Source organism: Phyllopteryx taeniolatus, chromosome 2, assembly GCF_024500385.1.
Source record: "Phyllopteryx taeniolatus isolate TA_2022b chromosome 2, UOR_Ptae_1.2, whole genome shotgun sequence".
In the NCBI taxonomy this organism is placed as follows: domain Eukaryota; kingdom Metazoa; phylum Chordata; class Actinopteri; order Syngnathiformes; family Syngnathidae; genus Phyllopteryx; species Phyllopteryx taeniolatus.
The window spans coordinates 8925527-8942938 of NC_084503.1; the positions used below are offsets into that span (position 1 = coordinate 8925527).

The 17412-nt window shown below is 41.2% G+C and overlaps 1 protein-coding gene across 3 annotated transcripts in view; it reads left to right on the plus strand.

The window, feature by feature from the left end:
* The window catches only part of lgr4 (leucine-rich repeat containing G protein-coupled receptor 4), a 77825-nt gene that overhangs the window by 12760 nt on the left and 47653 nt on the right, over positions 1-17412 (plus strand). For all 3 annotated transcript variants that reach the window (XM_061758847.1, XM_061758838.1, XM_061758828.1), the window contains exon 2: positions 8536-8607. In XM_061758847.1, coding sequence (XP_061614831.1) covers positions 8536-8607 — 72 coding nt within the window. The remainder of the gene's footprint in view (positions 1-8535; positions 8608-17412) is intronic.

Genomic DNA, 17412 nt, shown 5'->3' on the forward strand with positions numbered 1-17412 from the left:
CGTTCTGGCATGGATCCGCCATGTAATGATGCAGTGTATGCAAGTGCAGTTGGGAATGCAGAGGAAGGGCAATATGATCCTTGTTGGATTTCAGGGGCCCACACAGGTCCTAGAGAGATCTGGCAATGAAATGTAAGAAGACCAATTTGAGAGTGAAAATGGAGGAGGAGGGCAGGGTGCTGCTTCATTTCTAAATTCTGGATGCTTTTTTTCTGTCTTTATGTCATGTTAGGTGACTTCTGTGAAGCAGTTTAGTGGATCTCTAATGAAGATGATCATTCTTGCCTTCTTAATAGTCTGCACCTATTAACGTGAAAATCTGGCACGTTGTCTTGTCAGTTCTTGTGATTTGTTTTCTTGATCATTTGCATGCATCTGTGATGCTTTAACATATGTCTTGATATTAGCTTTTGTGCGGAAGCAAATCAAGTCCTGTGTGCATATTTGTCATGCTGCTACATGCTTATCTTGAAGGTGGATTGAAAAGTGAACATCCCTGGGGCTGGAGTCAAATGAATCCTTTCTTTAAATCAAGCTTTTGTGATTTCCCTCATTCAAAACTAAATCTAGAATACAGACCTGTTCCCAAAAAAAAAAAAAAAATCGAATATCATCATCAATATCAAGTTTTTTCCATAATTCCATTCAAAAAGTTAAACTTTCATAGATTGATTCAGGGCCCACAATTGAAACAATTTCAAGTATTTATTTGTTTATTTTTTACATAATTTGGGCTCATAAAACCCACAAAATTAGGAAATTTGGTAAATGAGAAAACGCAGTTGTGCTCATGTTTGATTACCCAGTCAGAATTTGTAAGATGTGTACAATTCTTTAAAGAAAACATGACCAGTTGAAACACATTTAATTTTATTTTAATGGGATTCAAATTAAACTGTCAAGGATTTCAGAAAAAACATTATTAAACAAAACATAACCATAAAGAAATGAATGATGATTATTGTTCAGTCATCAGTCGTATTTATTAAAAAAAAAAAGAAATTCACAAATTCTGCCTGGGTATGTAAATGTTTTAGCACAACTGTACATATGCAGTCATATGTACCCCTGTCATATTGGAATGAAAGTGTAGGCTACACCTTTTTCATAACCTCTAGGTGGCAGTGGGATACTTGAATGAAAGTGTACACCTTTTTCATAACCTCTAGGTGGCGGTAGCATATTTCAATGAAAGTGTACAGCTTTTTCATAACCTGTAGATGGTGGCATACATTTATAAAATGTGAAAGTTTTTTTCCCCATTTTCCAATTTTTTGTGGCCCCTTGATTGATTTTGGAACATTATGAAAATGCTTTCTTCACCATGCATTCACCACTAGAAGACAGCGCTTTGTAGCGCTTCCACAGGTTGTTCACTTGGTGGGCGGCTGTGGCTCAGTAGGTAGAGCGGGTTGTCCAGTGACCAAAGGGCCACTGGTTCAAATCCCGGCTACAACTGAATGTCCAAGTGTCCTTGGGCTAGACGATGAACCCTAATTTTCTCCCAGTGGGCCTGGCAGCGCCTAACCCATTGTGTCCTGCGTGTTCTCCAAAAACATGGACATATTTAACACGGTTAATAGTATTGCAAAGGCGTATAGTTGCTAGGACAAGCAGCAGGACAGGGGAGATGCACCAGGGCTCCTTTAACAAAGCACAGTGAGCTTTCGTGCCCTATACTACACTGTCATACAAGTGATTGAGTCGGCCTATTAATTTGGGGATTTTGAGTGACATGCAGCAACAGTATAATGCTACAGTTTTTGGAAAAAAATGCACAAAATTAGTTTGAGGGGTAATAATAATTATAATAATTAATTCGTGCCATTATACATGCAAATCAGTCGGCTTTTGGCGAAGTTCGCCGTTTTGAACTTAGAATAGGCCATTTACGTGAATCGTATAGATCAGATGGGTTTTTCCTAGGGGGGTGGGGCTAGGGGGGTCGCTGTTGCTGTCGTCATAGGCTGTTTCGTACTCCTTGAATGTTGGCAGCTAGATCCATTCCACACATCCACCATCCACACACACATGTAATTTCTGAACATATGCGAGCGCATCGGCCTGAAGTTCCACCTGTGCGCACGGTAGCTGCTTTGGATAAGTCACAGGAGTTGATGAGACCAGAAAAACAGAAGTAGTAAGAAGAAGTAACGGTACTTTTACTCTGTTACAAAGATCTAAATATCGCTCGCTACTCTTATTTATCAATTATTGCTTATTTATCAACTATTTCGTGCGCAAGATTTTCACATTGGGCTCTGTTTGCTCCAATTCAATTTAAGAGTTAGTGACGTTTAAGTCTAGTGACATACAGCGTCTTCTTTTGGGCTTCCCGGGCGTAGGTATTAACACTAGATAAGCCAGCCCGGCTGATCGTTGTGCATTTGTGCCCAGCATGTTGGGAAGGGGTGGCACGGTGGCCGGCTGGTTAGAGCGTCAGCATCACAGTTCTGAGGACCCGGGTTCAATCCCCGGCCCCGCTTGTGTGGAGTTTGCATGTTCTCCCCGTGCCTGAATGGGTTTTCTCCGGGCACTCCGGTTTTCCTCCCACATCCCAAAAACATGTATTAATTGGAGACTCTAAAATTGCCCGTAGGTGTGACTGTGAGTGCGAATGGTTGTTTGATTGTATGTGTGTGGCTGGCAACCAGTTCAGGGTGTACCCCGCCTCCTGCCCGATTACAGCTGGGATAGGCTCCAACACGCCCGCGACCCTAGTGAGGAGAAGTGGCTCAGAAAATGGATGGATGGATGTTGGGAAGGTTGTCATTACATGAAGGCAACGGCGCCCTACTCGTCATGTTTACATTTTGACAAACAAAAACAACAGCTTTCATGTATTGTAGTATTTGTCTGGCACTGTCTGCCCAAACGTAGATATTTCAGCCCACTTATAACTTGAGAAAACACCTTGCAATAAATTGCAGATGTTTTGTTGTAGTTTTGGCTGTGCATACACACACACACACACACGACATCATTGGAATTTGCACATTCACATTTTATTTTTTTATTTGATTGATGTTCATGTGGTTAAAAAAATCTAAAGTTACTCAGTACTTGAGTAATTTTCACTGTGTACTTTTTACTCAAGTAATTTTTTGGAAGACTACTTTTGAAAAACATTTTATTTCGCCTTATTGTACTCTTCAGAGTCCTCAAGATAGCTTAATTTATGTACAAATAAAAATTCTTGCGGTGGCCCGCGGGATTCCCTCAGACCCAAACCACATTTTTTTTTTTTTTTAACCCTGGTCCTCAGAACTATGAGGCAGATATGCTAACCAGTCGCCCACCGTGCCTAACTCATTGGTCCTGTGACAGTGACAATAATGTTGTTTTCTATTCTATTCTGAGATTTTTTTCATTTTTGTGTGTTAACAAATGTTTGGTTATGTGTTTTGGTTGTTGTTGGTGTTATGTATTGGCTGACGTTAGGCCATAAACGAAGTTTGTCAAAATATGTTCTTTCTACAAATGTGTTTCTACAGTAGATAAAGATGACATTTAGAAATGTATGCACCTTGTCACATGGTAGAACAAATTCTAAACAATTTTACAATACAATTAAAAAAACAATTTATAATATTAACATTCATTTGGCACAAGATGGCATCTTGGAAATGTAAACAATGTTGCGTCTCCTGCGCCAGCAGGAGGTAAGGGGTGTTAACGTGTCGTCCCAATTCATAGGGCCATTTACCCCTCCATCTTGGCCCTCCAACCGAAGGGCTAAGGGGAAGGGGTAAGACGAAGGGCAAAGGCTAAGGGGTTGAATTGGAATTGGATACTACAATACCAAACTATAATGCAATAATTAGATAATGTGATGCACATTGGTTCAATAAAAAGTCATGCACAGACAGTATTTTGTCACATTTAAAGTGGAATTTTTGTCTTACATCTGATTGGGAATTGTATGGTCCTATTGCCGCTTTTCCAGTACAAGTTCCAGAACGTCCTGGGCCCGCTCTCCTCCGGCTTGCTTGGCCTGGCCTGGGTCCGTTGCTTTTCCATTACAACAGGCACCAATCAAAAATGGGAGGGATTGGGGTGCGATCAAGAGGGTGATGTGCTTGTTTCTTGTCACGCCTTCCATCTGACACATGTTTCATCTTCTGACAGTCTGGACAAAAATGCCCACACCACCTCAGTCGACCACAGAATAAAAGCTGCTTGTGTACATTCGCGTCACAAGCTTTGCTTTTTCCACCACAGGTACATTATACATTATGAATATAGTCAAGTATTGATGTAAAACACTATTTGATGCTTTATATACTATTTATATGGCTTGATGTGGCGCGGCTTGCTAAACCCAGAATTGTGTTTTCCCCGTGAGGGAAAGCGTACTGTATCTGCGGCGACGTTAACTCTGCAATTCAAATTTTTAATTGCGGTAAAACCAGTGGCAGACTGATCGGCCACTCATGAAAACAGTCTCCTAATCACGCACAGTACGTGACAGTTCAGTCTGGTTCAGCGGCGTCGCTCGGTTTGCGGCAGCCTTTAGACGCCATGATTGTGAAAGTGACAAGTCACCGTGCTTAAAGAAACTCCTACATCTGTTGGCCAATCAGATGACGGTTACGTCACGGCCCTCCTCGGCTGCGTTTTAGATCCAGGTCGGAGGAGGTTCTGAAAAGCGGTGCCATTGTCCATTGTGATCGCTCAGCCACGAAAAAGTGTAATGGAGAAGTGACCACATTGGGGGGAGCGAGGCTGGTTGGGGGTAGAACCGGTACAATAGGAAAGGGGCATATGTGGCCTCCTAGTTGCGCTGCTGAAATATTGTAGCCCCAGCCATCGTTTAATCCTTACTCTATACCCATTGCAGCTAAGGCTCCAAAGCTATTTTTTTGAAGTGTGGGTCGGTGTGTTGTCTTGTATGAGATTAATTTATGTGGAGTTAGAAACTGCATATTTTGTAGAGGTCATTTTGACATCTTCGGGCGCTCTAAATGAGCCTACCATCTCTCACACCATTATTTCTACCCAAAACATCATTCAGAAAGCACAGTATTTCTGAGCCCACTGCAAGATATTCTCCTCGTAAGATCAGTTCAGGGCGGCTGAAATATAGCTTTAGTCATGACTGCAAGCTATTGGTTGATCCTGCATGGAGAGATTCTTAGGACCCCAAAGAGACCAACAGCTTCAAATACCTGCTTGCTACATCTCTGAGTCACATTAAAATGGATAATTATTAAACAGGTGTTTTCATTCCTTTGCAAGGCATTGGAATATTCCTTGTTTTTAATCAGCAGAAAGCCTTCATGTTCTCCATCATGCTCAAACAGTTTAATAATGTGGAACAAGTTACATCAAGTAACTTTCCTTTTAAGGAGGCTCACCTGTTAAACTAATTATCAAACCTGAGCTTTATATCACTGACTTAAACAGACAGTAGAAACAAAATATACTAAAAAATGTCTCCAGAAAAACATTTTATTTTACTAAAGCTATTTCCATAATAAAATTGTGTACAGTTGAACCTTGATTTAACGGACCCAGATTTAACGGATATCGGAATTAACGTTTCCAGGCATTGTATTGATGTGGCGGCCATGATGGCAGAAGATCTATTGTCATCCCTGTTAGTCCTTTAAATCGATGTTCCACTGTATATGCATTGAAACGCAGACAATTATGAATCGATTTACACACTTGAATAGTGCAAGTAAGGGGTTAGTGCTATATAATACTGTCCATGATAATACTGATCGTGACAAACAGTCAAGCCACAACATGCCAGGATTTTCAGCATGTCTTAGATTTTTGGTGACTTGACTAAACAAGATGTTTAGATCCTAAGCCCTCAATGTGTAGCCAGCGTTACCCACGAACTGTAAGGCCTTTTCACACTAAACACAGCACAGTGTGCTTTCTTGCCAACAGAGGCTGAGGGGAGCGCCGCAAATACCGCATTGTATGTGTTTTGATTGGGTCAGCACGTCTATACCGGAACTTGTCGTCATGCCAACAAAACACAGAGTCTGGTATTGGGTCACTCAGGGTTCACTGCTGCGAGTGCAATTTTTAACATTCATTTTTGGAGCAAATAGCATATTTTTGACACTTTGCCTGGTGTAGGAGCCTAGATTGCACAAAAATGGCATGTCCCAGGTTCCCTGGTAAAAAAGTGGACAGTGAAAATCAGCATTCAAAGAGGAATGGATTGAAAAATGTTCATTATCCTTTCAACCAATATAAGACAAATGTGATTAATGTGCCAGGAGACTATACTGTAGCTTTTAGTGATGCACCAAAATTTTGGCAAGAAGTCCAAGAAATAGACAATAAGTGAATTTTCGATTTCGGACTGAAATAACATGTCACATACATAACATGTCACATGTTGAACACACTGACGGCCGTTGCGCACAAGTGTGTGTACACTTCAAAGTGAAAAATTTACTATTACCAAGCAATGCCTTATAGAGCATTGCTGAATAACCAGTTGAATTGACTGGGAAGTCACTTTATTACATACACCCGACACTCACAGTTTGATAATGACATAGTGTCATCAATCGACCATAAACGTGAAATAAGCATAAATGTGGACGTGGGTGTGGACTCTAGACGTGGATGTGGACTCCAGAAGAATAACGATGGCGTTTTGCCAAAGCTAATGGCGATCCAAATAAATGAAATGAAATAATACACTGCAATATTGTTCTTTACATAATTTAAAAAAAAAAAAAAAAAAAAAATGGAAATTCAGGCAAATTGTTCTGAAATGGAATTTCTAGAGGTTGGCCGGGCTGCTCTCGGGTGAACCCCTGGGCCTGATCACACGCTTTGATTGATTGGGTGGGGTCCTCAGCCGCCGCGGTGCGGCCACAGCAATTACAGGACACTTCTGTCAGTCTTTGTCCATGTAAAACGGTATCAATTCACTTGCATGTATCCGCAGGCACACACCCCTTACTGCAACAAATAACTCATGAATATGTAAATCGCTTGTATATCCCCTCACTTATACTCTCGTCCTGTACACTTTTATAATTTACATAATTAATGCCACCACACTTCAGTTGTACAGCCGGGTTCACGACCCAGGTCCTGCATGCTTCTTCTCCTGTCCTTGTCCTGTTCTATCTTGTCCTGTCCTTCCCTCACAGGGTGTAGCACTACAGCCCCATGCTACACTCATATTTAATGTTTCTTTGTTGTAGATAATGTAATGATTTACTTCACTCATCCTGTTTACAATTAGTGCTTTGTCTTTTGTCTTTGTTTCTCTCTCTCTCTCTTCTAGAAACCTGTTCCACTGATCAAGTCTGATTCTCAATAAACCTCAATTATAATACCACAGCGGAAGCTTAAAAACTCCACTGTGACACAGTAAAACTGTTTCAGCATAAAAGGGATACAGATTTTCCATTCTGCTTGACCTAACAGCCGATCAGGACAAAAAAAAAAAAGAATAGTGACAGTCAGAACAATTAAATACTCTTCCATTAGATGGCGGCAGGTACATTAAACTTGAGTATCAACTAGGGCTGTCACTACCAAGGTCCACCTGTGGGGAGCTTAAAAAAGACCTGGAATTAGCAGGTACTATTGTCACAAGGAAAGCAGTGAGGAATGCACTCCGCTGCCATGGCCTGTATGCACGCTCAGCACGCAAGACCCCATTGCTGGGAAAAAAAGCATGTCAAAGCTTGTTTAAAGTTTGCTGAACAACATTTGGACAAGCCAGTTAAATACTGGGAGAATATAGTCGGGTCGGATGAAAACATAAAAACACCATACCAACAGTGAAGTTCGGAGGTCGGAACATGATGGTGTGGGGCTGCTTTACAGCAAATGGTACTGGTAAACTTCCCATTATTGAAGGAACAATGAATGGGAAAATGTACAGAGACTTTCTTGATAAAAATCTGCTGCCCTCTACGAAGATGATGAAAATGAAACGAGGGTGGATATTTCAGCAGGATAATGATCCAAAACATACTGCCAAGGAAATTCTCAATTGTTTTCAAAGAACAAAAAAATAAAGCTGCTAGAATGGCCCAGGCAATCACCTGATTTGAATCCAATTGAAAGTCTCTGGAAAGAACTGAAACTCAAGGTCCATAAAAGAAGGCCATCGAACCTTCAAGATTTGAAGACTACTTGTGTGGAGGAATGGGCTAAAATTACACCAGAGCAATGCATGCGCCTAGTTTCTCTATACATGAGGCATCTTTTTTTTCCCCTGAATTTTTTTGTTTTGGAGGATTTTAGAGAGGTTTTCCATTTTTTTCTGAAATTCCACAAAGATGGCTGCCTATTGTCACATTGCTAATACAGTCTGACAGTTCAAGTCACATTAGACATTAGAAACATTAGAATGTCATTGAGATGGACAAAATGCTTTAGTGCAATGCATTTGGAAATGTTTTGGGGTATTGGCCTCCACATAAGGTTGTTTTACTTGGATGTTAAACATTGGTGAGTCATGTTAATGCATTTTGTCTACATTCCCTGAAAAGAATCGGATACAAATAGTGAACTGATATTGTTTTAATTTCTTCCCCACAGAGATCTGAGCATGAACAACATCACTGAGCTTCCAGCAAATGTTTTCAAGAACTTCCCGTATCTGGAGGAGCTGTGAGTTCATGCCTTCTTTTCTTTCATTAGCAGTGTATTGACACAGTACAATGTTGACATGAGGGTTTGGCCATATGGTTATTTGAGTGAACACTGCAACACACTATAGGGGACATACCGTGTTTTACTTGAGTGGTGAAAAAAGCAACTTCAAAATATACACTTCACTGAACGAAGATAAGCAGGTAAAACACAATTAGAAAGATCAAATGAGGGCTTGAATCCATAATAAAGTCATGCGACATCCTGTGTGTATTCTTGGGGTTTTTGAAGTGGAAAAGTGGCATGCTGTCTTGAGAAATGAATTGGAAAATGTTTCCACGACAACAAAAAAAAGACCTATCCTTTATAGTCAGTACTTATTTCTTAACTTGCATCCATCCATCCATCCATCCATCCTCTTAACCGCTTATCCTCATTAGGGTTGCAGGTGTGCTTAAACTGTCAAGATAGTTGTTGTGGTGTGTGTTTTTGAAAAAAAGTATCTTGATTTACATGTCAGTTTGTGTGTGTATTTGTTTAAACTTTTCATGGAACAAATCTGAAGACTTGTCTCAATGAACATTGGTGGAGGGCCTCTTTGCTTTAGGGCTGCAGCAGTCTCAGTGAACCAGAGCGGCGGCCCTGATGGCTCAAATAGTTGACAGCAAAGGAGATCAGGGAGGGAAAAGAGGGCAGTTCATACCCATGCAAGACAGGAACTGACACCAGGAAGGAATATTTCCTTGTTCGTAGTCACGCAACTTTGCTGTATTCTATTCCCTATTGCCAAATGCACAAATAAAGCTAAAATGACATGATCACAGCTATGCCCCATCTCCTTAGCTGTGTGTTTTTATTGTTGAAGGTAATCTATATTATAATAGTACACAATAAGGCAGCCATGTTGTAGCAGACATTTATTTCTTTTCGGGATGCACAATAACTATTGGACCGATAACTATCAAACCTGAAAAAATTATGTCACACTTATCAGTCCGATACTGGAAAAACTGGCTGGATAACAATAGCTATATTATGCAGCGGCATGCTAATTGCCAGCGGCTGCTTTTTCCTTAGCTTGGGACAGTCATGGATGTTTTCACGAACATTCTTCAACTACGACACCAATAATAGTCAATAACCGCACTAAATTAGCATATGATCGGCAGCACTTGCTGAAATTATGACCATCCAATGACTTTGAGCTCGTAACTACAATGCCTCCTTCAAAGATCAGCTCTCGGCGGCCTATGAAGCAACGGACTTTCATTGAAGCTCTAGCCGACACAGGAGCGAGCGTGGGCGGTTTGGCCTCATGCAGAAGCATGTTGTCGCGGTGGGCTAACAACTAAGGTAAATGCTAACCCTGCTCGTACACTTCTTCCTTTGCAATGTTCGCTCACTGGATAATCAATCATCCAGATAATAGTCCATCATCATAGATCATCTACAAATGGAATTAACATTAAAACACACAGAGTCCCTCCTGTGTTCGATGGGACCAGTGGGCTTGCTCAGGAGCGACAGCTCCTCGTCCCCAGCACTCTTCGCTCATTCTTATATTGTTTTAAATAAAAAAACATGAATATTTGAAGCTGTGTATTATTCAAGTTTGAAATGAAAAAAAGAGTTAATTGACTTATCAATGCTATAGTTGTGCTGTCGTCACGCCACGTAACTATATAATCCTAGACAGCCAGCATCCTAATGAAGAAAGCTCTGTACTCAAGGCATTCTTTTCTTGCTTTTATGGAGATATGTTGTGTTGATAAAAAGTTTAGACAAGTATAGTAAAACGACGAAAGTTTCCCAAAGCTGAAACGTTTAGAGCACAATTCAACGTGTTATGTGCCGCTTTCAGAGTTCACCTTTACTGTGACGAGTCGACGACGGGCTTGACTTCCACCGAGAGAAGAATATGTCAAAGATGGTCTATGAGCGGGAAGATACTCTTACATTGCTGGTAAACCCAGCAATCCTTAAAGAGAAGATGTCTCACTCTGACAATTTTACCCCAATTGTTTTAACATTTTGCACTATGAAATATGCGCTATGAAAGCAAAATTTTTATCAGCAAACATAACCTTACAAACTATGAGTCTTTTAACCTAAAGACATAACAATAGTATTGCTTGCACAATAACAACATACATTTTACATCATCTCATCATAATCATACTGTACTTATGTATTGTGTGACAATAAAAAGGCATTGTTTTGTTCTTGTTATATCATATATCATTTTACACTTGAGACTATGTGAGTCCCGGCATGCACGTCATGGAAACAATGAGTCCCCAATCCTGGAACAATGGGTCCCTTATCATCACAGAATACAGATATAGTAATCCTACTCTATATCATGTCCTTTCTTCACGGTCCTGCTATATTGCAGATTTGTATTGCAGTTGTTACTCTCTTCTATACTGTTTGTACAATATTTTTATCCTTTGCTCTTGCTCTCTCTCAACATATGCTTAAGCCTGCCACGATAGTTATTTTTTTTAGAACAATATATTTTGTCAAAAACTTTCACGATAAACTATAGTATTGTAGACTTTTTAATTTTTTTATTTTTTTGTTAAAGCTACTGTGCCAGCACACCTGCGACCCCGGCGAGGATAAGCGGTTAAGAGAATGGATGGATGATATAATATAACATAATAAAGAATAGGGTTGGGCATTGTTTGAATTTGAGCGATTCCGGTCCCGCTTCCGGTTCCTTATTTCGATTCCAGTTCCAAACGATTCTCGATTCTGTTTCTTTTCGATTCTCGATTCTGTTTCTTTTAGGGGGCTGGGTCAAAAAAAATTGCATAGTTTAAATAAAGGGTGTCCAAATTATGAACATCCATTTTCTTAGCAGCCCGCAGCAGAGACTAAAATGAACATTTGACTCGGGGTTCTTTATAACCAGTATCAATATCAAACCTATGAACGAAAAGGCAGTGTGTGTGGAACTAACCCAATTGACTCAATAGTCATTAATTAATGCTCCAGCTAAAAGTTAAATATAGCACAGTTCATATCGTTGTGCATCCCTAATACAGATAAACACGTATATTCATATACGATATACAGAGGGGACGGAAAGTATTCAGACCCCATTAATTTTTTCACTCTTTGTTATTGTGCAGCCATTTGCTAAAATCATTTAAGTTCATTTTTTCCCCACAGTAACGAACACACAGCACCCCATATTGACAGAAAAAAGGGAATTGTTGAAATATTTGCATATTTATTAAAAAACGAAAAACTGAAATATCACACAGCCATAAGTATTCAGACCCTTTGCTGTGACACTCATATATTTCACTCGGGTGCTGTGCATTTCTTCTGATCATCCTTGAGATGGTTCTACACTTTCATTGGAGTGCAGCTGTGTTTGATTATACTGATTGGACTTGATTAGGAAAGCCACATACCTGTCTATATAAGACCTTACAGCTCACAGTGCATGTCAGAGCAAATGAGAACCATGAGGTCAAAGGAACTGCAAGAAGAGCTCAGAGACAGAATTGTGGCAAGGCACAGATCTGGCCAAGCTTACAATAATATTTCTGCTGCACTAAGAGCACAGTGGCCTCCATAATCCTTAAATGGAAGACGTTTGGGACGACCAGAGCCCTTCCTATAGCTGGCTGTCTGGCCAAACTGAGCAATTGGGGGAGCGTAGTAAAGAAGAACCCAAAGATCACCATGGCTGATCTCCAGAGATGACGACGGGAGATGGGAGAAAGTTCTAGAAAGTCAAACAACACTGCAGCCCTCCACCATTCGGCGCTTTATGGCATAGTGGCCCGACGGAAGCCTCTCCTCAGTGCAAGACACACGAAAGCCTGCATGGAGTTTGCTAAAAAAAACACCTGAAGGACTCCAAGATGGTGAGAAATAAGATTCTCTGGTCTGATGAGCACCTCCTTGAGCCGTCACCTGACTGTTGTTTGTGTCTATGCACCAAACAGCAGTTCAGAGTACCCAACCTTTTTGAAGTCCTTGGAGGGGGTGCTGGAGAGCGCTCCAGCTGGGGACTCCATCGTTCTGCTGGGAGACTTCAATGCTCACGTGGGCAACGACAGTGAGACCTGGAAGGCCGTGATTGGGATTGTGGTTTTTGTCATGACCGTGGAACCAGCTCTACTCCCTCAGTAGGGTCCTCAAGGGTGCATGGGAGTTCACCCAACCGACCGTGTCCCTCGGGGAGTGCTGTGGGGGATGCTTCGGGAGTATTGTGTACCGAACCCACTGATATGGGCTGTTCGGTCCCTCTACGACCGGTGTCAGAGTTTGGGTCACAGTAAGTCGTATTTGTTTCCAGTGAGGGTTGAACTAGGCCAAGGGTGCCCTTTGTCACCGAATCTGTTCGTAACTTTTATGGATCTATATGAATATTGGATCTCTGCTTTTTGCAGACAATGTGGTTCTGTTGGCTTCATCAAGCGAAGCTCTCAATTTACCGGTCGAGCTACGTTCCTACCCTCACCTATGGTCACGAGCTGTGGGTTGTGACCGAAAGAACAAGATCCCGTATACAAGCGACCGAAATTAGTTTCTTCCGCAGGGTGTCCGGGCTCTCCCTTAGAGATTGGGTGAGAAGCTCGGTCATCTGGGAGGGGCTCATAGTAGAGCCGCTACTTCTCCGCATTGAGAGGAGTCAGATGAGGTGGCTCGGGCATCTGATTAGGATGCCTCCTGGATACCTCCTTGGTGAGGTGTTCCGGGCACGTCCCACCGGAAGGAGACGCCGGGGACGACCCAGGACACGCTGGAGAGACTATGTCTCCCGGCTGGCCTGGGAACACCTCAGGATCCCCCCCCGGAAGAGCTGGTTGAAGTTGCTGGGGAGAGGGAAGTCTGGGCTTCTCCCTTAAAGTTAATGCCCCCGCAACCCGACCTCGGATAAGCGGAAAATGGATGTATGGTCTGATGAGACCAAGATAGAACTTTTTGGCCTTAATTCTAAGTGGTATGTGTGGAGAAAACCAGGCACTGTTCATCACCTGTCCATTACAGTCCTAACAGTGAAGCATGGTGGTGGCAGCATCATGCTGTGGGGTGTTTTTCAGCTGCAGAGACAGGACGACTGGTTGCAATAGAAGGAAAGATGAATGCGGCCAAGTACAGGGATATCCTTGACGAAAACCTTCTCCAGAGTGCTCAGGACGCCAGACTGGGCCGAAGGTTCACCTTCTAAAAAGACGATAACCCTAAGCACACAGCTAAAGTAACGGAGTGGCTTTAGAACAGCTCCGTGACTGTTGTTGAATGACCTAGCCAAAGCCCTGACTTAAACCCAATTGAGGATCTCTGGAGAGACCTGAAAACGGCTGTCCACCAACGGTCACCATCCAACCTAACAGAACTGGCGAGGATCTGCAAGGAGGAATGGCAGAGGATGAGGTGAGTGTTTAAAACTTGTTGCATCATTCCCAAAAAGACTCATGGCTGTATTAACTCAAAAGGGTGCTTCTACTAAATACTGAGCAAAGTGTCTGAATACTTATGGCTGTGTGATATTTAGGGTCGGGCATCTAGAATCGAGAACCGATTGGAACCGTTCAAATTTAAACATTTTTATTCCCAGTTTCGATGCCTAGTCCTCTAGCCGTGAAGAAGTGGTGAAAAACAATGAAGAACTGGGCTAAACCAACAAAGAAGTACACGCACGATGACGTGCTTGTGCACAACAGTGGCTGTGCCAAACAAAAGTGTGTCTTAATTTAACTTAAATTAATGACCAGTCGCCTCAGTGCAACACTTGAAATAAGATTACATTGTGCAAAGGAGGCTTTCACGATGTGTAGCGTCTGAGAGGCGCTCCGAGCCTCAGCGTACACCGCACGGAACTTCAGTGAAGTCAACTCTCAGTCAACTGGGTGAGTGAAACAATAAAATGTCTATGCCAAGATTGAGACAGCTAACAAGGTAAACGGTTGATTGCACTTTTGCACTGATAGTTTTTAGCGTTTATTTTACTCTTCAAACCAATGTAAGCGCCGATGACAAAAAAAAAAAAAAGCTTATTTTAACATTTGCCTAAAACGTCACCGTAGCAACTTTACATCACAATGAATTGGGACGAAATTCACATAAACATTGTGCCACATCGGTGGCGAGGGAAAGAAATCAGCGTTTTATAGCATTTGGTTCCATCCATTAAAAAAATAAATCACCAGTGCCGTGTGATATTACTTTAGGTGCCAAAATGCTGAGTTTCGGTGCATACCCTTCAAAATAAAATGCTACAAGCTTAAAACAGGAAGTCAAGTAAAAACTTGTACATATAAACCATTTGACGTGACAAAACAGTCCCAAATAACTATTTTAACAATGCTATATTTAACTTTTAGCTGAAACATTAATGAATATTACAACCCCAATTCCAATGAAGTTGGGACGTTGTGTAAAACATAAATAATTTTTTTTTTAAAAAAACATGTAAACCATTTGACGTGATGAAACAGTCCCAAATAACTATTTTAACAATGCTATATTTAACTTTTAGCTGAAACATTAATGAATATTACAACCCCAATTCCAATGAAGTTGGGACGTTGTGTAAAACATGAATAAAAACAGAATACAATGATTTGCAAATCATGTTCGACCTATATTTAATTGAATACACTACAAAGACAAGATATTTAATGTTCAAACTGATAAACTTTATTGTTTTTTTTAGCAAATAATCATTAACTTCGAATTTTATGGCTGCAATAATGTTCCAAAAAAGCTGGGACAGGTGGCAAAAAAGACTGAGAAAGTTGAGGACTGCTCATCAAACACCTGTTTGGAACAACCCACAGGTGAACAGGCTAATTGGGAACATGTGGGTGCCATGATTGGGTATAAAAGGAGCTTCCCTGAATTGCTCAGTCATTCACAAGCAAAGATGGGGCAAGGTTCACCTCTTTGTGAACAAGTGCGTGAGAAAATAGTCGAACAGTTTAACGACAATGTTCCTCAATGTACCATTGCAAGGACTTCAGGGATTTCATCATCTACGGTCCATAATATCATCAAAAGGGTCAGGGAATCTGGAGAACTCAGTGCATGTAAGCGGCGAGGCCAAAACCAACATTGAATGCCCGTGACCTTCGATACCTCAGGCGCACTGCATCAAAAACTGACATCAATGTGTAAAGGATATCACCACATGGGCTCAGGAACACTTCAGAAATCCAATGTCAGTAAATACAGTTCGGCGCTACATCCGTAAGTGCAACTTGAAACTCTACTATGCAAAGCAAAAGCCATTTATCAACAACACTCAGAAACGCCGCCGGCTTCTCTGGGCCCGAGCTCATCTAAGATGGACTGATCCAAAGTGGAAAAGTGTTCTGTGGTCCGACAAGTCCAGATTTCACATTGTTTTGTGAAATTGTGGACGTCGTCTCCTCCGGGTCAAAGAGGAAAAGAACCATACGCACTGTTATGGACTCAAAGTTCAAAAGCCAGCATCTGTGATGGTATGGGGCTGTGTTATTGCCAATGGCATGGGTAACTTACACATCTGTGAAGGCATCATTAATGCTGAAAGGTATATACAGGTTTTGGAGAAACATATGCTGCCATCCAAGCAATGTCTTTTTCATGGACGCCCCTGCTTATTTCAGCAACACAATGCCAAACCACATTCTGCACGTGTTACAACAGCGTGGCTTCGTAGTAAAAGAGTGCGGGTACTAGACCGGCCTGCCTGCAGCCCAGAACTGTCTCCCATTGAAAATGTGTGGTGCATTATGAAGCGTAAAATACGACAATGGAGACCCCGGACTGTTGAACAGCTGAAGCTTTACATCCAGCAAGAATGGGAAAGAATTCCACCTACAAAGCTTCAACAATTAGTGTCCTCAGTTCCCAAACGTTTATTGAATGTTGTTAAAAGAAAAGATGATGTAACACAGTGGTAAACATGACCCTGTCCCAGCTTTTTTGGAACGTGTTGCAGCCATAAAATTCTAAGTTATTATTATTATTAATCAGTTTATTTGAAAGGGGACAATGCAATTTCATAAAACACATGAAGTACACATGGTTAAAAAAGCCAGAATTAGCCAGAAGGCTAGTTTTCATCTGTCGTCCCCTGGCCATGATGTAAAAAAGCAGTAAAATACATCTACAAGACAATATAATACAGGATACATAATCAAAGACTTACTATACTATTAAGAGAGAATAAAACCACAAATCATTTGATCATAACAAAAACAAAAAAACATCATAACATACTTGTCTTTTAGTGTTGGCAGCTATAGTTCATGATTATTTGCTAAAAACAATAAAGTTTATCAGATTGAACATTAAATGTCTTTGTAGTGTATTCAATTAAATATAGGTTGAACATGATTTGCAAATCATTGTATTCTGTTTGTATTTATGTTTAACACAACGTCCCAACTTCATTGGAATTGGGGTTGTAAGTCAATTAGGCTAGTGCCACACACATTGGCTTTTAGTTCATAGGTTTGATATTGATACTGGTTATAAAGAACCTCAAGTCAAATGTTGTGGGCTGCTAAGAAAATGGAGGTTCATAATTTGGACGATTTTTATTTAAACCATGCAAACCTTTTTGACCCAGCCCCTTAAAAGAATCTGAATCGAGAATCGTTTAGAGTTGTCAATTAACCTACCATGCATGTTTTTTGGGATGTGGGAGGAAACCGGAGTGCCCGGAGAAAACCCATGCAGGCACGGGGAGAACATGCAAACTCCACACACAGGCGGATTGAACCCAAGTCCTCAGAACTGTGAGGCTGACGCTCTAACCAGTCGTCCACCGTGTCGCCCTGCAATATAACAAAGAGTGAAAAATCTGAG